The sequence below is a fragment of the Erythrolamprus reginae genome, chromosome 3, assembly GCF_031021105.1.
Source record: "Erythrolamprus reginae isolate rEryReg1 chromosome 3, rEryReg1.hap1, whole genome shotgun sequence".
Classification (NCBI taxonomy): Eukaryota; Metazoa; Chordata; class Lepidosauria; order Squamata; family Dipsadidae; genus Erythrolamprus; species Erythrolamprus reginae.
In genome coordinates, this window is record NC_091952.1 from 132411994 (window position 1) to 132439368 (window position 27375).

The 27375-nt window shown below is 38.4% G+C and overlaps 1 protein-coding gene across 1 annotated transcript in view; it reads left to right on the forward strand.

The window, feature by feature from the left end:
• Positions 1-16608: 16608 nt before the first annotated feature.
• ASTN1 (astrotactin 1) overlaps positions 16609-27375 on the forward strand; it is a 182590-nt gene continuing 171823 nt past the window's right edge. Inside the window, exons 1-3 of the mRNA XM_070749042.1 lie at positions 16609-16997; positions 20541-20687; positions 24703-24810. Of these exons, the coding sequence (XP_070605143.1) occupies positions 16610-16997; positions 20541-20687; positions 24703-24810 (643 nt within the window). The 5' untranslated portion in view covers position 16609. The remainder of the gene's footprint in view (positions 16998-20540; positions 20688-24702; positions 24811-27375) is intronic.

The window sequence follows — 27375 nt, forward strand, 5'->3', positions numbered from 1 at the left end:
TAGCAGAAGGTAGATTGGACTTGACCATTTTAATCAGAAATGGCTTCTCTCCTGATCAGCACTGGACATTGGAGGTTTTATGACTCATCTCACTCTTTCTCTCAGCACTTTTGAGCTGGCATCTTCAACAAGGCTATACCACTGAATCTTCATCTTTGAAACAGACTGTCTGCCACATGCTACCAAAACGTAAAAGAGATTCTGCATTAGGGGAGGAAAAAAGAGCCACAGTGCCGTCTGAAGCCAAAGCTGCAGGGTGAGTTTGCATTTCCTGCCATGTGGCTATGCCCTGAGATCAGTGCCACAGCCTCCGATGATACCAGGAGGCATTTTACCCCCTGGCTGCACACTGGGCATGCTAATTAAAGCGTGTGCTCAGTGGCACTTTCAGTGGCAAGGCCCAATCGGCCAGGACCACATGCTCTGGCTGATCCAAAATGGTGGATGCCATGGCTGATGAAGCTGCCTTCATGGCTCCATCTTCTTCGGGCAGCAATAACAATGCTGGCCCATCTAGGACCCATTTTGGCCTTATTCTTTAATAGAGCTTTACTGCTCTGGCTGAGGCACCCACAGGTCACAATTCCAGCTGATGATACGAGGTCCCATGAGATCTAAACAAAGTAATGATGGCAATGGAATTCTCCACAGATGCCACATTTACCACAGCATGATTCACGGTTAAGGCCATTGGATTGTCTGTGGTCTGAGATTTTTTCTGTGGCTTCACCAGTGGCAAGCTGATGCTAGGAACAAATGGTGATTGGCATCAGCCCCCTATTTTGGGAACAGATTTTTCAGATAATACCTGGACCCCATTTTAGTCGAGTCCAGGGATAAATGCAAGAACGTACCATCCAAGTCCCGGAGGGAAGGCTCCCGTCCGTCCCCTTATTTTCGTTCCTTGCCATTTCAAGGATCAGATAGTGGCCTTGGACTGCTGCATTATCAAAGGCACTTTCCTCCCAGACAAGGGCAGCAACAGGACAGACAGAGCAGACAAGGGTAACAGTATCTACCCAAAATATCCTTTTGGGGTGGGAGGGGTCGCTCTTTAAATGCTTGCAGTGACTGCTCATCCAGCCCTCCCATCTGGGGTCACCTGGCATTCTTTGCCAGCCAGTGATAGGACAGCACCATGGATGCCTGGGGCAGGGAGACAGTTAGGTGGAGCCTCTCTCTGGAGTTCCTCTCTGCCCCAATCCCTATCCCGAGGTTTTTCATACATTGTCATGTGTCAAGGGATCATATAAAGCAGCTTATCGTGGAATCAGCCAAAGCAACTTTTGGATATTTGGACTATCCAACCAGTTCCAGAAGAGCACTGAGACAGCGAGCAGCTGGTGGCTCTGTCTGTTTGATCACACCTTTTGTGTTCCACTCCAACAGGGTGGTGCTAAGGCTAGACCCAACCTTCATCCCTAAGGTCAACACTTGGTTCCAGGAATTAGTACTACTGAACATCTGCCCTGAGCCAGTTCATCAATTGGAACACAGGTGGCATACCTTGAATGTCCAAAGGGCCCTCCGTATTTCTGTTAAAAGAACTTCATCCCTGCAGAAAAAGGAGTCCCTTTTTATCTCCTTTCAGCCAGCTATGCTGGGCAACAAGGCCACCCTTTCAACATTAGAGAGATGAATTAGGGTGAGTATTGCCAAGGCCTATGAGATTCAGGCCTTGCCATTGCTTAGGTAAGTCACCACCCATTCTACTAGAGTGCGGCTACCACTGCAGCATGGGCAATGCAAGCTTCCATAGAGGAGGTTTTTTGAGGTCTGTCAAGTGGCTACCTGGTCCTCTCCATCCCCCTTTATCCACCATTATAAGTTATACACTTACATCTGAGGTGGCTTTTGGCAGGTGATTCTTCAGAGTATACACACAGGGCCGGGGACTCAGTCCTATCAGATTACAGACAGAGTTAGCCCATTTCTGGATTCTGTCTCCATGTCAACAAGAAGGAGCATGTCAGGTAAGACGGACAGCCCTTCTCATGAACCAGGCAAACCCTGCTAGATAATGCTTGACATTTTTTTAGGAAAACCAGGACAGTGCATGGGGAACATGATAAGTTAGCACAGTGCTAACCATAGGACAGCAAATAATATAGCAAACTGAAACTAATAGTGGTTTACTACTTGCCCTCCATTTTCACCAGCTATCAGAACTTTCCTTCTACCTGTCTCATTTTTGCTTGCTGGGGGTGGGGGGATTGATGGAAACAATGGATGACTAAAGCACTCTCTTTTAGCTCTGGCCTCCTGCTTTTCTACCTAGAATTAGAAAGATAAAATATTAATATGTTTGTTTCCATCTAGGTTTGGACTGCAGTCTTTTAAGTCCTTCATGATCTGTCTGTTTTTTCCATAAGTGAAGCAAGCAGAAGGGACTAATAATGCATGATTATACATATACTCTGAGAATTCCTTTTAATTCAGTGGAATTAACTTTTTGAAACATTACAATAAAACATTGTATCATTACTTTCAGTAATGCTCTGCTCAAATAATTAAATTGACCTGGTAGATTCAGGAGAAAGTGTGGAAATTTTGGGATAACTCCTTTAGATGGAAGTTGGGATTTAACTGTGTTTAACTGTATGTTCTGCATACAAAATATTGATCAAATGACAAGAGAATAGACCTACTCCATACAGACAAATTGGATATCTCAGAAAGAAGACCTCAAAAATCAAATTGGGATTTTTTTTTCAGTTAGGAGGATAATCCAGTCAGATGAGTCCACACTTAACTTTTTAAATTGATTATAGGTTTATCTTTTTATATTCATACAGTATTTAATTGAGAAACCCTTCCTTCCTTCTCTTTACAACATAGTTCTTTAGTATGTCATTCACAACTTGTATTGATCCACCTTATAGAATTCTCAAAATTATGGAAATATAAGATATTATTGCTGGCAGTGACTGTCACAAGTGAGATTCAGTTCATTCATTCTAATATGACTCATTTTCCAAAATAGTGGAGGTTTAAAGCATTGCCACCAAACATGGAAAAAAACCCCACATCTCTTATGCATTTAAGTTTAAATAATTTTTAGAAAATGATATTTTCTATGAATATTATTTTCAACATGAGCGTAATATGAAGTGTGAACTAATTCTCAGATTTTGTATGAATACAAATATGCATTTAAACTATAGTCCAATAATAGTTTTCAGTCAAAACTCAGTGTCATATTTATTTTTAAGATACAAAATTAATTTGAACCCCAGAGCATTCTCCATTACCATTAGGTTAATCATTCTTTCAAAGAGAAATATTCAAGTTTTCAGTAAAAAGTATATAGTATTGTGAAGGTGACACAATATTTAGTTCAAAATGGAAATAATTCAATATATGGATTCATGCCTCATACAAAATTTGAATGTTTCAATATCTATATTTCAATTTTTATGGGATACTTAAGTCAGAATAAATAGGTTTTGGCTCAATCTACTGTATGTGTGTATTATGTGTGTGTAGAGACAGACAGACAGAAATGGAGAGCACACTTTATTTAGTGATTCATACTGTATTGACTGTAGATCTTGTTTACCCCTGAGCAATACATTATATTCAATTATTTATAATTAATTAATAATACACTAGAAATAATATCCTAGTAATATTAAATCTCTTATTTACTTACTTGTGTTTTGCTTTTTTATTCTATACTATTTTATAATATTGTTTATTATTTTCTTTCAAATGTTTATTTAAAAAAGAAAAAAGTAAGATACTTGGTTCATGTGGATTAGAAACTCATTTGTTCTTGCTTCAGTAATACTACCCACAGTGGTTCTTCTAAGTTAATTAGTTTGTGGAATAAGAGTCAGTATAAGTAAATAAGTTTATTGTTGTAGCCACGGGATGTAATAATGTAATACTGTATAGCAAAAATATAATAAAACAAACTGGCAATAAAATAAAGAAATAAAAAGAGTATTGGATGCAAACCAAGTAAGTCACGGTTATGATTAAGAACTGAAATATTTATTTCTCACCTTAAATGACAAAGCAAAAAACGGTAATCTAACTAATAACAGTGTGAAACATGCTTATGGGAAGGTTTGTTTAAGGTTTGAGCCTTTAACATTAATTCAGCATAAATAATTTGTCACCTTATCCAGAAGATAGGTGGCATATAAATTTAATAAACAAACAAATAAATTCGGCCTTGATCTCATTGTAAATGGGGACAGTGGAAGACAAAAGGAATGATGCCCTGCATTTGACTGACATTGTAACAAGAAAAACAGATACTGAATGCTGACAAAACTGGTCTTTGAGAAATCGCAAGGAGAGGCAAATGCCTTTCCTGGTGGTGGCAATAGAGTCTGTGCTTTTTATATTGATGAAAGATGAGAATTTGGGAGGTGTGCAGGTAGTCCTCAACTTACAACCATTTGTTTAGCGACTGTTTGACATCACTGTTGCACTAACTTGCAACCAGTCCTTGCAGCTAGGACCTTTGAAACATCCTCATGGTCACATGATTCAAAATGTGGACAGAGACATAGAAGGCTGACAGCAGAAAAAGACGTCATGGTTAGTGTTGGGTGAACCCAACAAAGTTTGGGTTCGGCGAACTCACCCGAACTTTGCCGTGAAGTTCGGGTGAGTTCGCCGAACCCGAACTTTTGCTTGCAGCAAGCCTCTGCGGCGTCCTTTTCTGTAAAAATAAACAAGGAGGTGGGGAATTCCCCACCTCCTTTTGCTTCCTTTTATTTTTACAGAAAAGGATGCTGCAGCGACGCTGCAAGCAAAAGGAGGTGGGAAATCCCACGAAGGGATTCCGGGGGCAGGGCTTTGACATCATGGAGACTCCTTCCTCCCCGTTTCGGCCGGCCAGGAAGTAGTCTCCGTGACGTCAAAGCCCCGTCCCCCAGAATCCCTTTGTGGGATTTCCCACCTCCTTTTGCTTGCAGCGCCACAAGCAAAAGGAGGTGGGAAATCCCACGATGGGATTCCCCACTCTCCTCCTGGTCGTCGTCGTTTTGTAGTGTTCGGCCGAACCCGAACTCGAACTTTACCCAAACTTTTTTAAAAGTTCGGGTTCGGGTTCAGCATGCCGAACCCTGCAAAGGTTTACAGGTTCGGTTCGCCCAACACTAGTCATGGTCCATCTAGTCTGCCCTTACACTATTTTCTGTATTTTATCTTAGGATGGATATATGTTTATCTCAGGCATGTTTAAATTCAGTTACCATGGATTTATCAACCATGTCTGCTGGAAGTTTGTTCCAAGCATCTACTACTCCTTCAGTAAAATAATATTTTCTCACGTTGCTTCTGATCTTTCCCCCAACTAACCTCAGATTGTGCCCTCTTGTTCTTGTATTCACTTTCCTATTAAAAACACTTCCTTCCTGAACCTTATTTAACTCTTTAACATATTTATTTCCCTTCTATCCTCCAGACTATACAAATTGAGTTCATTAAGTCTTCCCTGATAAGTTTTATGCTTAAGACCTTCCACCATTTTTGAAGCCCGTCTTTGGACCTGTTCAATTTTATCAATATCTTTTTGTAGGTGAGGTGTAGGTGGTTTAATTTACCATTGTTGCATGTGTCAGGGTCACGTGATGATGACCATTTGCAATCTTCCCACCTGGCGAAGCTGTGATTAATGACTCTGTGATTCTTTTAACATTTGCAGTGTTAAACTTAACAACTGCAGTAAAAAAAGGTGATCGAATCAGGCGTGACTCACTTAACAACAGCCTTGCTTAGCAATATAAATGCAGTTGCATATGTAATGGCATCCTTTTTTTAAAAAAGCCTATTTCCAATAAGAGTTCTCTCTTCCAAAAACTAAGTTCTCCCAAAGGGGATGAGAGCTGCTGTTTTGCATATTGGTTTTGTGTGGATAATGTTTCTGGTGTAGAATCGATGTACATAATCTGTGGAAAAAAATTTGCATTTTTCAAAGTGTAACAAGCTGTTGCTAGGTGACAGTATTTGCCATTGCTTAAGTTACAGCCAGCAGCCAATAAAAGTTTGTATCTTTTAGATTGTCAATAAAATTAAAATACACCCAGGTTGCATAAACCTTCCTTCTCAGTTAGCAATTTATTATAAAAGAGTATTGGAACTGAATTTTAAGAATATTATTCAGGGAAACACTATTTGTTTTGCAGTGATAGCTTTAATTGGTGATAGTAAACCATGTCACTTTGAAGACATCATTATTATTTCAAAATGTTCTAGAATTAACATTTGTATAAAACAAATATTCTAAAATTGTATTTCTTTGTCTTTTATGTTTCTCCTATATTGGATTGATCAGTGACCATAAATAAAAAATATTCCTTGGGGGGAAAAACCCATAAACTGTATTGTAAACGAATATTAGCAAACTTCGATGTTTGGCTTATTGCAGTGATTTTCAACCTTTTTTGAGCTGCGGCACATTTTTTACATATACAAAATCATGGGGCACATTGAGCAGCGGGGGGGAGAGTGGGGGGGCTAAAAAAAGTTTGGACAAAAAAAATTATATCTCTCTCTTCCTCCCTTTCACTCTATTTCTCTCCCTGTTTCTCTCTCTTCCTTTCTTCCCTTATCTGTCCATCCCTCTTTCTTTCTCCCTTCCTTCCTCTCTTTTTTGCTCTCTTTCTATCTCTCCCTCCTTCCCTGCCTCTCTTTCTCTTGCTTTCTTTCTCTCTCTCTCTCTTGCTTTCTTTCTCTCTCTCTTGCTTTCCTTCTCTCTCTCTCTCTTTCTCTCTTTCTCTCTTGCTTTCTTTCTCTCTCTCTTTCTCTCTCTCTTGCTTTCTCTCTCTCTCTTGCTTTCTTTCTCTCTCTTGCTGAGCTTCGCGGCACACCTGACCATGTCTCACGGCACACTAGTGTGCCACGGCACACTTGTTGAAAAACACTGGCTTATTGTATTACAGATAGTCCTCGACTTACAACCATGATTGGACTGAAAATTCCTGTTGCTAAATGATACAGATGTTAATTGAGTGATCACATGAGCCCAGGACACTGAAACCATCATAAATATGAGTCAGTTGCCAATCATGAGTTTTCATCATATGATCATCAGGATGCTACAACAGTCATAAGGGTGAAAAATGGACATACCGGTATGTCCCTTTTTTCAGTCCCATTGTATATTTTGAACGGACACTAAATGAATTGTTGTAAGTTGGGGATTTCCTGTATTTGAGTAACTTGGCTTCTGCTTAACATCGGCTTTCTGTGGTTATAGACTAAACTTTGATGTGTGCTTTCTGAACAATTCCAATTCAATTTGCATCAGTTTAAAATAAAGTTAATGTACTATAAATTATTTTTATACATTGAGTTCCAAATTGAAGCTGAACAGACTGGTGTTTAGTCCATATTGCAAAATGTAGTTGCAAACCCAAGACCAGTGATGGTGAGCCTTTTTTCCTCAGGTGCCGAAAGAACATGCATGCACGCTACTTCCCAACTTACTGTGGGCTCATGTTTCACCCTCCCAGGCTCCAAAGGCTTCCCTGGAGTTGGGGGAGGGTAAAGATGCCCTCCCCCATTCCCCAGGAGACTCTCTGGAAGCCAAAAGTAGCCTCCCAGAGCCTCTGTGTGAGCCAAAAATCATTGGCCGGCATACACATGCACACTGGAGCTGAGCTAGGGCAACGGCTCATGTGCCATTAGATATGGCTCCACATGCCAACTGTGGCACCCGTGCCATAGTTTTGTCATCATTGCCCTGGACTCAAAACACAGTTAACTCAGGGCATCTGGAAATAAACCACTCTGTAACATGATTTGCAGTCAACAAATATTTTTCCAGATTTTTCATTGGCATCTTTCAATCGGACAAGAACAGGAAATGAGTCATGTTCATTGAAACAGAAGAATGAAGGGTACTTGACCGCAACATAAGCAGCATAAACAACACTAAATTCATCAAGTCCATGAATAACACCATGAAGTCTTAATAGTAGAATATTTAGAATCCAAAATCTTGCAGTTAAGAGCTTTTTAAAATTCTGGGACATGTCCTTTTCGTTGTCCTTGCTATTTTTACTGCTGTCTAGAAACTCTGGAATCAGATGTTAATCAATCAGTCAGTCAATCAATCAATCAAGCAACAGACATTAAATATTGTTTAATATTCAGGGCATTAATGACAAACTAAAGAACACCGAGCTGTTTTATATCTGTTTAAATAAAGGCTGGCCCTAAAACATGGACAAAATGCACTAATAGTAAATATCACATCCCAAATGAATAAAGTAGCTATTGAAATTAAAATTGATAACATATCCTGTCAAATCTTTAAAAGTTAAAGCAGCAAAAGTGGTATGAAGGCAGCCATGGTTGAAGGAATCATTTGGTTCTTTGATTGCCTTTGAGGTATCCTAGCTTTCAGAACATATTCATTTGCAGTCAAGAGCGCCATCGGATCACTTATCACATTTGTGACATGTGGCTTCGCAGTTATTTTTTAGAAAGTTCAATGAATTACATCCTTTGCAGCTGCCACTGTTACAGGTTTCGTTAATAAAAATAGCCATTTAATGCAGACATCGTTAAAGCTCCTTATCCACTACTGACCACAGGAAGTATATTCCAAGATAACACATGGTATTGCAGTGACTTCTTGCAAATTAAGCCCTGCAGGTTTGTTAAAGCAAACGTGTGATATCTGAAACAATTTTGAAATACAGTGGTAGAGTTCAACTTATTTTTTGAACTGACTATTCAAAAAGAAAATCTGAAAGTATCTAACAAGAATTTTTTAAAATTTTGTAATTTTGTGCTTTTTTCCCAGGAGAAACATCTCTATTGGTATTTTATGGATATCTTTGAAGCAGAAATAAAGGGGCATGTGAGCTTCCATTACTGTGTCTATTGCACACATGATTTGAGCACTATTTTGGATTCAGGTGTCACATATAGCAGTGGTGATTGCCATTATTTGATACTCTGTATCCCATTTTAATTTGACTATGTGGAAGTCCAAAAATGTTTTGTCCTTCTGACATAATATCATCCAGAATTAAATTGTGGTTATGCAGCATAAATAACCCTTATCTGTATGTGCTGTAATTCAATCTTGGACAACTCAATTGGAGTTACAGTCTCCTTATAGTCTTGGCCTTGAAATTTTGACTTGCCTAATACAGTAGTCCATTGTATTTTTAACAATATTAAAAATGTTGTGTCTTACTATGTTGTATTCTTTTATTTCTAAAAGACTAAACTACTCTGTTTTTTATCTTCAGGGATTCACCTAAAGGTCTAAATGTCAGAATAAAGAAATATAATAAAAGACTATAGAAGTAAGTAGAGTAATGTAGAAGGAGGTAGAAAGAGAAATAAAGTGATTTGGATCAACTAGGTCTTGGCTAAAACCAGTTAGGGTCTGAGGCTAAATAATAGACCTTTGGAATTATGGTAATATACCATATTTTGCGGAACATAAGAGGTATCTTTTTCCTCCTAAAAGAGGCTGAAAATTTGGGTGTATCTTATACTTCGAATGTAGTTTTTTCAAAACTTTTTCCCCCCAGCCCTAACTAGGTGCTAAGGATCTTCCTCCTATTCCCTCCAAAGAAGGTTTTTTTCCAGCCCTAAGTCTTTGTAAGCTTGTTTCCATTCTTCCTCCCTCTGAAAAAACGGTGATTTTCAGCCCCAATGCAGTGCTAATGGATCTTTCTGGCTTGCTGCAGTTATTTTTATTCCTATTTCCTCTGAAGCAGTTTTTCCAGCCCTAAGTCTTTGCAGGCTTGCTTTCATTCCTGCTCCCTATGAAAAAGTTTTTTTCAGCCCTAACCAGGGGATAAAAATGTGTGCTGAAGCTGAATAGACTTAAGGACGCTAGCCAGATGAATACCTGGTAGGTAGATTCCCTGCCCCCCTATTTTCCTCCTCCAAAACTCAGCGTTTTATACTCTGAAAAATATGGTAGTTCATTAGAAAACAGATTAGCAATTTAACCAAGAAAAATTAAAGTAGAGATGGGGTCAAGTAGGAGAACAAAATTGGAACAAAAAAAGTGTTAAAATAGTAAGCAAAATGAAAGGCTTGAGATAAGGGTATCTAAATCTAGTTTATTTTACTAATTTGCTACACCTTTCTGTATCCTGTCCTGGGAAGATATTTTTACTTACATCTGCCCATGCACTATTGTTCTTCTCTTTCCTCGAAACCCAGCCAGTCTTTCTAGATACAGTATATTTATTTTGCAGTTCAATCCATATTCATTTCCTCTTTACATGATCAAGTCACTTCAATGTACTTTTTTCATGGCTCAGTTGCAGTATGTTTATATTGAATTGGAATGATTCATTCCCTATCCATTCTTGACCATCATTTCTATTTTTATCACACATACTTCAGAAGCCCGTTGTCACTTCATAAAATGTCTTATTTTTATATAACATTTTTGTACACAGATATTTTATCTCCTTTTGATACTCATTTCGCACAAATGATCATGCTATTTTCTGATATTTTTCTGTAAACATTTGGGCATCCAGGTAGTCACTGACATTCGACCATTCGTTTCGTGAATGTTCAAAGTTACACCACCATTAAAAAAATTGGCTTATGACTGATTTTCACATTTATGACCACTGCACCATCCCCATGGCCATGTGATTTGGATGCTTGGCAACTGGCAGGCATTTATGATAATTAGCCCTGCCCTAGGGTTCTGTGATTACCACTTCCCAGCCAGTTTCTCCTTCAGTCTTGATACATAATTTTCACTTTCATTACCCTTGTTGCTATATATAGTCTATTTAAGTTTGCTGCAAATCATCAGCCAATACTATGGTATCAACAAAAAAGCACAGCTACACTCACATCCCCAGCCAACAGGCCACAAGTATGATGCATTGAACAACTAAGGAGGCATCAATTCTGCTTAATGATCATTATATACTTCAAGTGGCAGACTTTTGGCTCCATATGGACACAAAATACTCCAAATTCAGGCAATTCTTTTAATATAGTTTTTCCAAATGAAGAAATGCATAATTATTTTTCACATTTATACATTTCTTAGGAATCTGCTGAATAGCAAATATTTACTGCCTGGCACAATGCCTTACCACATTTCTGTAGCTTTATTCATTGTAACTTTTTCTGCCTTTTCCTTCAGAATACCGTTAAACACTTAAACTAACGTTCCAGTAGTTTTTAACATTTGCCCTTGCTAACTTTCCTTTTCAAAGGGAAATGATGATGGCTCTTCCAGTTTTTAGAAACACACTGAGACCAGGGGTGGGTTCTAACTTACCTCGCTGCCAGTTCATTTCCTCCCGCGCTGTGTGGCCATGCCTCATGGGTATGCACATGTACAGTGACAAAAAGTTTTAACCCCCCCTCCAAAAAAGCTGAAAACAAGATGGCAACACATGCGCAGTGCCAGAAATTAGGCTTCTGCACATACTCAGAAGAAGAAAAAACCCAGAAAAAAATTACCGGTAACCCTCTCCCAAAATAAATATTTTTTTTTTAAAAAAAGATGGTGTCATCCACAGACTGACTGAACTGATTCCTTGATGTCATTGTGAAATCACCAGCAGGTTTCTACCGGTTCGGGTGAACTGGTCCAAACTGGGAGGAACCCACCTCTGATTGAGACATTTTACAAATGTCTCACATTCCATTGATAAACCATATCCATAGTTACATACCTGCAGTTTTGCCATTCTTCAATATTCTCATAACATTTATGATTTAATTTGCATATTTTTTCAGTGATACAGATGTTTATACAATTAATATAATATAATGTCATTAGCATATTGATCTTAATTGACTTATCCCAGGATTGCCTCATTTGAGTTTCATTCATAATAATTGATCGGTTTTACTTACTTTAGATCATTTTCATATCCATCAAACTTTTTAATGAATAAAATCTTTAATCTTAACTGTTTTCTACTTTCTTTAATTACATTGCTGCAGCTTTTTCTTACTGTACTAATCGTACAATGTTTCTCTCTCTCAATGTTTCCGGCAATCATTCTAACTTGGATGCTTTTTATTCATACTCTTTTTGCTTCTTCATTCCACTGAGCATCCGTTTTGTACTTCCCACTAGTGTAAATCAGAGGTGTCCAACTCAAGGCCTGGAGGTCCGATCCGGCCTGTGAAGTGATTAAATCTGCCCTGTAGGGGCTGACTTGGAAACAGCAAAAATGGAGCTTATGAGGGCCATGTGCAACCCATCCAGGCTTCATTTTCAGCCATGACAGCCTCCTGCAGCCCTCTGCCAACAAAAATGGAGCTCAGGGAGGCTGTACATGGCTCACCCAGTCTCTGTTTTCAACCATGACCACTTCTTGCAATCCTCTGATGTACCTGGCCTCCTCAAGTTCCATTTTCACTGGCAGAGGGCTGCAGGAGGCCATCGTGGCCAAAAACAGAGCTTGCGGATTGACATCAAGCTGTCCGCATCCATCCTGGCCACACCCACTCTGACCACACCCACCCTCGCCACATCCATCCTGAAATTGAGTTTGACCCCCCTGGTCAATCATGATTCAGTAACAGAATTATTTTCACTTTGTTTCTGGCAGTTTACATATTCTCTTTCCTTATAGTTACTTCCGCTACTCTGTTAGGTAATCATCTTCTAATATGTCGTCCTCCCCCCATTCAGAAGTTACAGCTCACTTTCCTGCAGCCATTCTTCTTTAATTCTGTTCTTCCATTGCCATTTTTTCCAAGGTCATATAATCAGAACCCCTCATTACTCTTGTATCTTTCACTGATTCTCTCATTCTTTTCTCATCAAATCTGTAATGCTTTTAAGCTGATGCTCTTTTATCATTTATATCTATGAATAGAATTATGCTTACACAAACCGTTTGGAGCAAAGAGCTTCTTCTAAGCAGATACAGTACTTGGAAGAAGCTGTTTAGTATCTAGTGACTAGATAGTAATTAGTCATTAATCTCATTCATTCTTGGCTATCTGAAAACCCAGTTTTTATATTCTTTTGTCTCTTTCTAAGTTGCTTATAACTCCCACAATAATATTTTTGCCTGCATCAGCTAAAACATATTCCTGACTGCTCTGTTATCCCCATTCACTGAAATATAACATGCAACTAACACTAACCTATGGATTTCTATAGATATTGATATAGATATCATTTCAACAATGTCATTTCTCTTTAGCTCTGTATGCCATATTTAAAGTGTAAGCTTCTCCACCTTTGACAAAAGAGTAGATTTTTTTAAAATAGGAACTTGTAAATTATATATACCTTCCATTATAATTCTTAGGTTTGGGGATCAGTGGGTCCATAGCAAAGAAAAGCATGCCTCGGCAATTATTTTACCTCTTTCTTCCAAATTCATTAAGTTTTAATGAGCCATTAAAATAATATTACGTTGAATAAATAGCAAGAAGCTATTTTCTGACAATGTAGAGTTCAGGGTCTGATCTTGGCTATTCCACATGTGCTAATGGAAGAAGCTTATATTTTCTCTCCTTAGCTATTTCCTTAGAAAAAGTATGTTTACACACCCACACACACACAAATAAATCTCCTATTGACAGAAAAACAGTTTTTCTCTATTTCTACAATATCTATAATTCAAAGGATAGGTGGGTTTCAAAGCAAATGATTAAGGGGGGATTTTCAAACTTTATTTAGATTCTTGATTAGGATTCGATTACTTTATCTGTTCATATTAGACACCTGCAAAAATAAATTCTGAATAGTTTCCAGAAAATAGGCATTTAATATATTATAAAGATTAGCCTTCAAATGGAGGTGAGAGATGATTGAAGGCTGAACATAACTTTGAGAACTCAGACTTCTAAAGAAGATGAGTGGGCATCTGTTAATTCTAACTTTTTTCTCCTCCAGGAGCTTCTAATACATTAATTAGCTTAATTGATTTCTTAATTACTTAATCTTTGTCATGGTACCTGTCACTGGAGCATCATTTTCCCAAGATTCATTTGGCCCCTTCTGCAGCCTTATTTAAACAAGCCCTTGCTCTGTGCCAAGACCTTGCGTCAGAGTGGAAATTGGAACTCCCCTGTGATATTTTCGTTGGTTATGTTCAGACTTTTTCTTTGATGACTTGGTTCTTGGTTCTTGTTTTTATTTCATTGGTTGTTTTGCTTTTCTGTTGATTATATTCTGTAAGCTTTTCAGAGTTAGAACAAAGTTTACAAGTTTCATAAATAAACTCTTGGAGATCCTTAAGTTGTCAATGAGAGGATGTTATGATATGCAATTTGAAAATTGCAATCTTCAGTTTTCCTTCCATAATAGCTTCTAGTCTTGCATAAAGCAAGCACCGAGTTACGTGATATAGTGACAGGCTTTCGTATCATCCTCATGACTTTAATATAACCCCCCGAGTAGCATAATATTATTGACAGTATACAAAACAATTCAGCATTTTAAAAATACTGATTTTGAAACATGCACTTAAAATTCTGATCTTGCTTACTTTTCAACAGCAATGCACAGAACACTTGCATTCTTCTCTAGAAATGTTTAATAAAAACAGTTTTGTTCCCAATGCCCTTTAAATTATTTTTTTCATTTTGTGTAAAATTCACATTTCTGCTTTAGCAAATACTCACTATGGGTTCTCACAAAGTTCAGAAAACTGAACTATGCAATAAATATAGCAACTCGTGAGTTTATTTCTATACTGATCTCATTTTTATGTGGTGTACTCCACATAGTCCATGGTGACTATTCTGTGAAACATCCAAATATTTGTGGGAATATCTAGTGATAGCCTTCGAGATATAGTGAAATGTAGAGTAATATTTATTTATTGTAATAACTTGATATTCATTTTTAAGGGAAAATGAAAAATGTAAAACTGCCTCAAATTCTAGTTGAATTGATTTCAGCTTCCCTAGAGTGTATGAAAGCACAGAAGGTTATATTACAGAATATTTTAATTTTTTTCTTGGAAACTCCAGAAAATTCAAGGGGCAAATGTCATTCAAAATTCCATTCTGTTTTATATGGTTTGTCTTTTCTATTAAATGCGTAGATATTTGCATTATTTTAGAAAATATGAAAGGCTTTGGGCTTAACATTGTGTCTAATAGAATTACAAGAACTAACCCACGAGTTGAATCTGACAAAAACACTCAGGGCTGTCTTAAATGTTTGCTTCTCAATTTCATTTGCAAGTACTGTATTTTCCCTTAAGGAAAGGTAGAAACATTTTCATTAGGGCAAGAACAAAAGAGGGATTGAAGTTTAGTAGCTATTATCATGCTCTTCGCCAACCGTTCTTCTGTTGTCTATTTAGTAATTCTCATTTATTTGTTTTTCCTAGTGGAGCAGATTATGGTTGTTTTATTTTATTACAACAATCCATTACATATAAAGGAAGATAGAAAGATAGACCATGACCAAGAAATAGACATGATGCTGTTAATTGATTGGTTTGGGTTATATACATATATTTTTCCTATGTTTTTAAAATTTAAAGGCTCAAAGACTGGAGCCCAAAAACTGTACTTTACGTTGAAGATGTTCTTAGCAACTATGTCATTTTTTTTATCTTTTAAATTATAAAATAAGTTCAAAAGACCCAGTCCAGATTGGGTGTTGAAGTTTTAAAATGTTTATCATTTGCTAGGTTTCCAATCCAGACTGTGCTTAATTTTTTTTCAGTAAAATAAATAAATAATATTAATTGTGGTTTCCTTCTCCCCTCCCATCCCCCAGAAAGAAATAAACAGAAGCAATTTTTCCTTCTATATTTTTATGCCATTCTTCATCTGTAAAGGGAATAATATATCTTGGAAGAAATTTGTGAAATCCTATAGTCCAACTGTGTGGTCAATGCAGGCTCTAATGTAAATGGAAACCACAGCTTAATCTCCTGTGAAACTACATTGCATATCTCCATTAGCTAGAGTGACATCATCAGTGTTCATTCACCTGCAACTCCATAGTCATTCTCTGATACATTTGCAGAGTTGGTTAGATATACAAGAAAATTCTTAAAGCAGAAGGCACTGAAGTGGTATTTGACTCTTTAAAATTGCAATAATTCTATTCATATTATCCATAAATAACAATGTTTAAGGACTTGGCATCATCAATCCCAAGGCTTTTGTAAGTGCTGCTTCAAACTACAGACTAATGTAAATTCTGAAGTTTAATTTGTATTGCTGATGTCAGGGGCAGAATTACTAATTCTAAAATTAATTTGTGAAATCATTGTTTCATGCAGATTAGCATAAACCCTGATTGTGATTCATTCCATGATTCATTCTATTTTTTCCCCACACAAACCTTGAGGAATGGGACTTTGTTTTCCAAAATCGGGAATTCTGAGTCTAATATCAAGTCAACCTTGAGCTGGGGTAGCGCAGCAGGTAGAGTGCTGTACTGCAGGCCACTGAAGCTGACTGTAGATCTGTAGGTCAGCAGTTCAAATTTCATCACCGGCTCAAGGTTCCATCCATGCTGTCTCTGTTAAAAAGTGCTATTGCTAACATGTTGTAAGCCGCCCTGAGTCTAAGGAGAAGGGTGGCATAAAAATCAAATAAATAAATAAATCAACAAACAAACAAATAAGTCATATAGAGTAAATATGGAAGTGCCAACCGATACTGCCTGATCTTTCTTTCACTTTGGTTCTCACAGGGAGGAATGATTGCCTTGCTGCTTTCCATCTTGTGTCTGGTTATGATTCTCTACACACGCCGGCGTTGGTGCAAACGCCGTCGAGTGCCACAGCCTCAAAAGAGTGCCAGTGCCGAGGCAGCCAATGAAATCCATTACATCCCCTCAGTGCTGATTGGTGGCCATGGTCGTGAAAGTCTGAGGAATGCCAGAGTGCAAGGGCACAACTCCAGTGGAACTCTGAGCATCAGAGAGACTCCAATCCTGGACGGTTATGAATATGACATTACTGACCTGCGCCACCACTTACAACGAGAATGCATGAACGGGGGTGAGGATTTTGCCAGCCAGATGACCAGAACACTGGACTCGCTACAGGGCTGCAATGAAAAATCAAGCATGGATCTAACCCCAGGTGGGACTTGGTCATAATCCGCATATATTTATAACCTATACCTGTATGTGATTGGATAGGTTATTAGGCATGTGTTTAGATCATTATGTTTTGGTGCCTTCAGTGCACATCTTATTTGACCTAATTTCTCAATATGAAATACTGGTATTTTGTCTTCAGCCATATAATCTATCACTTTTCCTTGTCTCTAGCAAGGCTAATTTCTAGCTACACAGTTTTGGATTGTCATATTATTTGGCTGCATATCAGTGGAAGGTGACTTAGAATAGCATTAACTGTAATAAAGCAATAAGGAGGCATTTTCTTCAAGGACAATGTGGAAATAGTAGGTTAGTTAATGAATTTTGACTGTTACCAAAGAACATGAAATGCTTAAAGTTTACATTAGGGCAGTGATGGGCAACCTTTTGAGCTTGGTGTGTCAAAATTCGCCAAAAACCCGAGCATAACTCGGGTGGTGTATCACCTTGAGAAAAAAACCACTTTCACTCTCTCTCACTCTCTTCCTTCCTCTCTCCTCTCTCACTCTTTCTTTCTTGCTCTCTCTCTTCCTTCCTATCTTCTCTCTCTCTCTCTCTTTCTCTCTCTCTCTCCCTTTCTTTCCTTCTCTCTTCCTTCCACTTTTTTCTCTTTCTCTCTCTCTTTTCCGTCCTTCCCCTCTTTCCCTCCCTCTCCCTCTCTCTCTTTATATTTATCTCTCCCTTCCTTCCTCTCTCCCTTCCTTTCTCTCTCCCTCTCGTTCACTTTTCTCTCCCTTCCTTCCCTCCCTCCCTCCTTCTTTCCTCTCCTCTTTCCCTCCCTCTCTTTCCCTTCTTTCTCTCCACGTCTCCGGCAGGCAGCCGGCTTTGCTGACCGGCACAAGACTCAAGCCAGCTGCCCGGGAAAGCCCTGTGCTGGCCAGGAAAGCTGGCTTTCCAGGAAAGCAGCGCGCTTTTCAAATGCGCTGCTTTCCTGCTGCAACACTTTCCTGGGCGGGGGGGGGGGGCGACCCCCCAAACTGGTCAGATTCAAGAAAAAGCTTATCAAGGGGGGTGGGGGGTTGTAAAAATCTAGTTACGAGCCCGCCAAAGGAGGAAGCAAACGGCGCGACGTCCACACAGTTCTTTTTTTGGACTCTCTTTTTTGCGAGCCTGGCATGATTTTTTTTATTACAAATTAATAACCCCTCATCCTTTACGTTTAAACCAGTAAGGGTTTACCTTAGCACCGTCTCCTGTAACAGCTATAAGAGGAAACAGCAATTAAGTTATTCCGCCCTCCCCGATGCGATCGACCCAAGGGGAGGGACACCGCGCGCTGCTCGTGGAGGGAAAGAAGCGAAGGAGGGAGGGGAGGTTGGAGTAGATTTCCTGGCGGAGTGATATTTGTTTACGGGATGAGCAGTTTAATGTAAGCAAAGTAGGACCCCTGGGTAAATAGCCCTGGGAGTGAAATTAAAATTGCAACTGACACAATTTTTTTTAATCGGTGCAAAACAAAATTAAGGGGAGAGGAAAAATAATAATAATTGCACTTGCTGTACCTGCTTGCAGTCGGTGGGAAATTGGAAAGCGGAGAGATTTGCATCTTGGCCACTCCCTAAAGCTCCCCATTTCTCCGGCGGCAGCGTGTCACCGAAAATGGCTACGCGTGTCAGTGCTGACACGCGTGTCATAGGTTCGCCATCACTGCATTAGGGAATATTTAGTGATGTTTTCAGTGTGGTAAACATACATTTGGGTCAATCTTTCTGTAGTTAGGACAAGTTACTTGCTTTTATCAGCTTTTGTGTTTCAAATAATATAAAATGTCAATGACCTTGACAGAGACAATTTCTGATGATAAGACAGTTGATAGATGGAAAGACAAGTATTAGCTTCTGTTGCAATATAACCATATACAGTGGAACCCCGACATAAGAGCTGCTCTACTTACGAGCAACTCGAGATAAGAGCTGGGAGGGGAGAGATATTTTTGTTCTACTTACAAGCCCAAATTCGGGATAGAAGCGCCAAGGAGCTGTCTCCTGAAGCCGAACGCTAACTTCCGCGTTCGGCTTCAGGAGACAGCTGCGAAGCGGCGCGCGTGTTTTAAAAGGTTGCAGCCGGCCTGGTGGGCTCGGGGGGTGCTTGCAGCCAGCCTGGGGGGCTTGCCAGCACCCCCCCGAGCCCCCCAGGCCAGCTGCAACCTTTTAAAACACGCGCGTGGCTTCGCAGCTGTCTCCTGAAGCTGAACGCGGAAGTTAGCTCTTTTTCTTTCTCTCTTTTACCTTCCCTTCCTCTATTTCTTCTTTTCTTTCTCCTTCCCACCTTCTTCCCTCCCTCCCTCCCTTCACTCATTCCTCTCTTACTCTCCCCTTTCATAAGTTTCCTTGCTTCCTTCCTCTGTTCCTGTCCCTTCCCTCTTTCCTTCCTTCCTTCCCACCCTCCGTCCATTCATTTATCCCATTCCTCTCTTGATCGCTTAAAGCCGGTCCCTGGTGCAAAAAGGGTTGGGGACCTCTGTCCTACAGGATTGGGTGGCAGAGAAGTTGAACATATGTAAATTTAAAAGTTTAAGAAAGTTTACAAGTTAAGTGAAAGAAACTTCATTATTCATTTATATGTACATGTACATTTCTTCATTAAAAACTTGTCTTTCTGCATAATTTAGACTAACTTTGTGAGTTTTTTGAGGGCTGGAACCAATTAAAATTATTTACATTAATTCCTATGGGGAAAAGTCGTTCGAGATAAGAGCTGCTCGACTTAAGAGTCCAGGTCAGGAACGAATTAAACTCGTATCTCGAGGTACCACTGTACAAGCTATTTGCTGTTGTGCAGTTGTTTCTTATTTTCTATGTTAAAACTGACATGGGAGCATTTGAGGTAAGTGAAGATCTCATACACATGTTTTTGGCAGTGTTAGGAAAACCCTCACTGGCTTCGGCAGGTATTTGTATGTATATATGTGCTGAAGTATGAAGTAGTACTTGCTTTAAGACTGCCAGATTTCTGTTCCCATTTCCTCTGAACTTCTAGAGATGCATTGCCCTTATGCTTTGAACCTACTAGTGAAGCATAAGGTTAATTCCCTCTTCCTTCCTCTGTAAATGTTAGTTTTGATTCGGTTTCTCTCTGTCCCCCCACAATTCTCATGTTTTTAAAGCCCTAATAATACAAGACCAAAGAGTTCACCATCAATGTCACTGCTTTTGCTCTGTGAACAGTGAAAAATTCCAGCAGGAGCATCCATAACAATTTGATTCAATTTTTGCAAAGCTGTTCCTACAAGAACTTTTGTCTAGCTTAATTCTTACTTTAAGATAATACATTTATTGTTGGGATATAGACATCGTGGGACAAAACCTCAAGCCTGCTCAAAACATACAGATGGTTGGTTACAGTAGAAGGATTTAACTTATATTGCAAGATGGCCACATCTAAATATGTTCCAAATATTAATGCTTGGATAACTAGAAATGAATATATTTATTCTTATTATTATTCTTCCTATTCTTTCCCTCCCTTTTCCTCACTTTTGGCTTTTTCCCTCAAAGTTTCTACCTTAATGTTTTCTTGTTAGGAAGTGACAATGCCAAGCTTTCCTTGATGAACAAGTACAAGGATAATATCATTGCTACCAGTCCTGTGGACTCCAACCATCAACAGGCAACGCTGTTGTCTCATACATCTAGCAGTCAACGCAAACGGATCAATAACAAATCACGAGGTACCATCTAGAGCTTTTTTCCTGACAGTGGATGGGATGAGGCAGGGTGCAGTCTGTAAGGTGATTAAACAGATGGGCAACCTTGAAATAGATCTAAGGGTATACTTAGTTCATCTGTTTCCATCAATACCAAGGAAACATGCACGAGTTGTGTTTTCACATCACATTAAGCCATGGAATCAAGAGATGCAGCTTAGATTAGGCTGAGAGCCACAGTAGAATTTAAATGGTGTGCCTGGGAGTTTACTCCAGAGGGGGGCAGGACTACAGATCAAAATGATAACAATAATGCGATATAATTAATTATTTAACACAATTTCCTTCCACCTATGTGAACTTTTAGCTATCCAGGTTTGTACTATTAAAACATATATAGCAGGTTTGGTCAGTTTAGTCTAGTAGTTTATTTTATTTTATTTTACTTGTTTTGTCCAATACACAATAATACACAATGAGGGTTATAGAGGATATAATCGGGTAGAATCTATTAAAGGGGGAATAGAGGAGAAAATAAAGGAATAAAATATAACTATGAGAGAATAGCAGGAAAAGATATAGGTATAGAAGAGAAGATACAGGAGATATAGGAGAGACAATAGGACAGGAGATGGTAGGCACTCTGGTGCACTTATGTATGCCTCTTACTGACCTCTTTGGAAATTGGAGAGGTCAACTATGGATAGTCTAAGGGTAAAGTGTTGGGGGTTGGGGGATGATACTACAGAGTCCGGTAGTGAATTCCACGCTTCGACAACTCAATTACTAAAGTTGTATTTTTACAGTCACTTTTGGAGCGGTTAATATTAAGCTTGTATCTGTTGTGGGCTCTTGTGTTGTTGTGGTTGAAGCTGAAGTAGTTTTTGATGGGCAGGATGTTGCAGCATATGATCTTGTGGGCAATACTTAGATCATGTTTGAGGCGTCTTTGTTCTAAGCTTTCTAGACCCAGGATTGTAAGTCTAGTTACAGAAATGGACTAAAAAGCAAGAGACGGTGAGTTCAAGTCCTATCTTAATTATGAAAGCCAGTTGCATTACCTTGTGCCAGACTCTTATCCCAGTTCACAGAGTTGTTGTTATAGGAAAAATAGGAGCAAGAAGAATGTTAGATATGTTTACTACCTTGGTTTACTTATAATAAAGGGGGTAAACAAACAAACAAACAAACAAACAAACAAACGGATGTAGCATCATAGGAAGTGTTCCACTCTTGTAAGGGCCTCCTTTTATTACCTCTTTGCCTATTACTGCAGTTACCTCTGCAAAGTGGAAGGGGAAATAGTCTGAGTAGTTGAAATAGCAACAGCTTACATAAAACAGACATTGTGCTGTTTTCCCTCCTTCTTCCTACAGATGGCAGTAGAGATGAGAATAAGAGGGAAAAGAAGGTTAAGATGAAATCAGCAGGAAGTGAGCAGAGTGAACAATAGACTGAAAAAGTTGCCCATCCTACCACAATTTGCAGAAACTCCTGTGTATTGTCAAGATGTGGTACTGACTAAGGAATTTCCTAGGCTTCATGAAAGCCTTGAGGCATTCATGTGGTCTACTTGTAGTTTAACATGATATGTCAACCCAGACTTTGATTAGATAATCGTTGAATTCTAGTTAAATAATTAGGTACTCTAACTATAGCCTGTTCTTGTCTTATTTTTTAAAATCCCTGATATGTAAGCCTATTGAATGGAGAAGGGTAAGCAGGAAAGGTTGCAAAATCTTCAGATTGTCATTTTTCAGGTCCCATGACTGTTTAAGATGATTTTTCACTTGTTGGAAATAAATAGGTGTTAAAAAAAACAAGTGATTTTTTATTTTGAGCTGATATAACGAGAAAGAAAAAGTTAAGGACCACTTTGCAAAAATCCTTGTTTTCTTTCCTTGCTTTAAAAAAAAGAAGAAGAGGAGGAGTAAAAGGGGAGGAAAAATCAATTACTCTGGGCAACATGCAGATTGATAATCAAAAGGCCAACCGGAAGCATATATAAAACCCAGTCAAATTTCAATGGAAGTCTGATGCCTCTCTGCTCTTCTTTGCTGTCTAGCATTTTTCCCTGTGAGACTTCTGCATAGTGGTTCTGTCCCTTTCAGTCTCATCTAGAACCCACATGAGGGTTTTTACTGCTGTAGGTCCCAAAGACAGAATAGGAATTTTATTGACAAGTGCTGAGTAACTTTCCTGCTCAACTGGTAATGGTGATGTCTTGAGTTTGAGAATTTTATCACAAGCATTGTGGGAACTTTAGGCATTCATGCAGTCTATTATTATAGACTCAGTATATATTGCAGTCATGTTTTTTATGCTGGTTTTTGGAATACAACTGATTCCTAATGGTTGCTGAATTATGTGTCTTTTGTCATGAATGGGTCATTTCAGATAAGAATTGAGCTGGAGAAACTGGATCTTAAAAATCTAAGAGATTCCTGAACATTCTAAGACATTTTCCTAGGGCAGTTCTGCCACAGTTCCAATCTCACCATATGATAGTGAGCTGAAAAGGCCTTCTATTACTCCTGAGCACTTTTTCTACTTATTACTCCTGAGCACTTTTTCTACTTATGGATTGCCCAAAAGCCTCTTAATTTAATTGAAGAACTGCAGGCACTGAAGCAAATTGATTAATGTATGGTTTAAGTTCAATAACATAACTGAATAGAATAGAAATAGTTGCAATAAATGTACTAAACAAATAATCAATTTGAATCGATCAACAAATAGACAGTTCAGGGCATACAACTTTTGCATGGAAATGGTTAAAGTGCATCTTCCAAGAACTGCCTAGCCATGCTTCTCTGGTACCAACAGAACAGGTGTGCGGCTTGGAGCATCTCCTTGATGCAGGTTGGTCTTAGAGGGACAGTTGGACTCATCAATATGCTAGCTGTGACCCTATCTTTATTCAGATGCCTCAGCCTCAGTGAGCTGCATTATCATAACCTCTTATATGGATTAAGACATGTAAGAGTTACTTACCCCTAAATAACTTTTAATAGTTATTTAGAATAGCGAGAGAAGAGAATTCCATAATTGTTTGTATGTCCTTTGTATTTTAAAATATTGTCCAAGAATCAATCCACTGTAGAAACTTTTAATAGTTATTTAGAAGTAAGTATCTTTTAGGTTACTTAATAACCTAAGTAACTGTTATTGCTCCAATAAGAAAATGTAGCTGCCAAATTTTAAATTAGCTGCCTAAGTGGGATCATATAAAGCAGTTCTGCTGCATCCAAATAAACAGCAAATTATTAATAAAATGCTCCTGCTAGGGCATGGTCCAGCCACAATTAAAATTAATATTAAAAAGTGATTAAAAAATAACACTTCTGTCTATGTCCCAATCATCTAAATTGACTGGGAAGATTTATAACAAATCATCTATCATCTGTCTATACCAACTGCCATTCTCAGTATCTATTCACAGCCACTTCTACCAGTCAATCTGCTTTATTAATTGTCAAACTTTTCTTAAATGTATCCAAAGATTTGCGGAGCCAGAATAGCGAGAGAAGAGAATTCCATAATTGTTTGTATGTCCTTTGTATTTTAAAATATTGTCCAAGAATCAATCCACTGTAGAAACTACTTGTGGTTCTGTTTGTGGGCTTGGCTCATAGAATGGTGATGAGACACTCAACCATTTCAATGGCAAAAACATAGTGTTGGAATTCTGTATTATGAGGTGACTATTGTCTTCTTTGAAAAAAATACACACCTGTCCTCTCAAGCATTTACAGAGAGGCAATTTCTCTATAAACACTAGACTGATTTGGCTACAACATGCTTTCCTTCTTCATCAAAACAATGTTTCTTTTAATTTGTGTAGTTATTGCTGGCTTTAACTGTGCTGACTGGATTTGAGATTTCTTTTCCTGTTTTCTTTTAGATCATATATATTCTCTGGGAGGAAAGGGAGTTAAATAAATGAAATATAGCTTTCCTGTAAAGAAGTGAGAATGTGAAGTGGCAATACAAGAATAGATAATGTAGGCTACTTTTTGGTCTTTGTTTTTCAACCTAGCTGGTTCTGCATTTCTGAACCCTGAAGGAGATTCTGGGACAGAAGCAGACAATGACCCCCAGCTGGCCTTTTACACAGATCCATCACGGAGCAGGCGGCGCAGTAGAGGTAAGTAGTACCACGAGCAGGGAGTAGCAAGTACATTAACAAGAATGTGGAATGGCTAAAGGGATTATGGTTCGAGGGGTCCTTCAAGACTAAGCATGTCTCTAGCATATTTTAATCATATGTCTTTTGTGTATGCTTGAATAGCAGTAATTCCTTCCCTCCTGTATTTTCTCATTGTGAGATAAGCAACACTATCCATTATCCACCGATATTAATATTAACAAGATTTTTTTTAATCTTTGCATTTGTTCACTCCCACTGCTATGAAGAAGTGGATAATTCTGCCATGTATTTCTTCAGTACATGAGCTTATATAGCACAAGTTTCCTCAGACAGGGACAAAACACCACTCAAGGGTAAAATGGATATAAGCTTAAAAACAAAAACAGAAACAGAAAGTCCTGAATAATTTGGAAAGCCTAAATAATTTGAAGCCCTTCTTTTAAAAAGGACTCCCAGCAGAACTGACACAATCCATCTATTTTCCAGACCAATAAACACATTTCTTTGATAGATTTCTCTCTGCATGAGCTGCTTGGATGAGATTTCTGAAAAACCAGCCCTGTTTGCATGTTATGCATCCCTAAGGCACTTAACTGCACTGTCAAGAAGTTGGTTGTCATGGAGAAACTAACCCATTAAAAGAATAGAGGGCGAAGGAGGATTAAATATTTTAAAAAGTATACATGCTTTCCTTTGAACCAGGATCTTTTCTGTCCAGACCCTATACATGGAGGCTCTTCCATTTATACAGGGTGACTTGCAGACTGACCCGATCTAAAAAAAAAATCAAAAGGAAATAAAAAGTGCACTAAGCATCTGCTGTCTCTCAAGCAGATCCATTTTTGTTGCTCTCTACTGTAATAATTGGGCAGAAACTGAAACTGCTCTGTTATGTTTGGGTGCCTCAAAAGCAGCTGGCCAAATAGTGACATTGACAATACCCTGTTCTAGCATTATCCAAAGAAATGTACCAAAGATTCTGGATTGGTTCTACAGATTGAATGCGTTGAATGAAAGTTACCTGGACTCCCTTTGGGGAAACTTATACGTTATTTGCAATACTCAGCCGCCCTGAGTCTAAGGAGAAGGGTGGCATAAAAATTGAATGAATGAATGAATGAATGAATGAATGAATGAATGAATGAATGAATGAATGAATACTGTGTGTCAAGCTCTGTAAGGGTGGCAAGTTCAGAAAACTAGAACCAACGGCAGGGTAATGTAGCAAAATCTTGAAAGCCCAGCTAAGTAGTTGTTCTGTACAATTGATGTAATTAAGGTAAATTTACTCTTAATTTCTTTCTTAAGTTTTTCCCCTACCTGGATTCAAAAATCGCTTCTGATATTCCTCTGTTTCTTTCTTAGCTATCTTCCTGCCTTTTCTGTATTTCCAAGGTCTGTTAAGGCATTCCATCATCTTGTGCTAGCTATTTGGAGAAATGTGTGTTGATCCTTTCGGAAAATATGCTACAAATCAAATTCAAGATATCAGTGAACCCTAGCTGGTCAGGTCTTCATTGCAGAAGCACACAACTATTTTGAGAAGATTGGTTTTGCCTTTAATCTTCCATCATGTTTCACATTTAACATTTTATCTGTGATTGAACAAAGGTAGAGACAGTAAGACATATTCTTTTGTTTTACTAACTATATAGAAATTGAGACCTTAATTTAATTATAGTATTTTTATTCTAGTGATAAACCAGGCAGGTCAGATGAATTATATGTACCTTCTCTTCTATCAGACTACATTCTAGCAATCTCTGAGACAGTAGTTGAGAGTCATGCCATTCCTTTTATGACTCTCAGTGAGTACTCAAAATAATTCAATCAACTTTCTGGTTATATTGTGCTGAATTTAAGATGGTATCATCTCTTTTCTTTCTGTTTCATATTTTGTTTTACCTCTTATGCTGGCTTAAGGCTGCAATAAAATAAATCAATAAAGATCCAAAATGCAGACATAGTGCAAAATAAGATACAGATAGGCAAGCATTGTTGATCCTAAATGACGTTACATTATGACCTACCTGGTGCTTGAGGGGGTTCGTACTAACCTTGAACTAGGAGGGATAGAAATCTTTTTAGGGCTCTCCTAGATCATATACAAGGCAGTTGTTTTGGCAACTGCCTCATACAGTAGCAATTTGCAGTTAGGATGGTGATGAAAAAATAACCTTGTGACCAGTTCTCACATTTACAACATTTGCAGATCTGCAAAGCAAAGGAAAGCTGAAATAAAGTCAGAAGTATATTTGCAGTTTCATTTAGTGACTTCTTCATTTAATGAATGAATTGCCACTCTGTGTGGACACTGAACAAGGATTAACATGTATTTTCTATGTTTTGTGAGGAAGAGGAGGGATTTAGAAGAAGTTATTTGTTGATGCATACAGTTTCACTATTAATTTCAGCACCGATACAGCCTCTCTAACATTCAGGTTAGTTCGGGTGGATGTTAATTATTTGGAATCATACACTGTACGTAAGAAGTAGAAGTGTCACACTGTGTTTTCTTGAGACTACTTAGCATAATGCATATTAAGCAGAAGATAAGTTTAC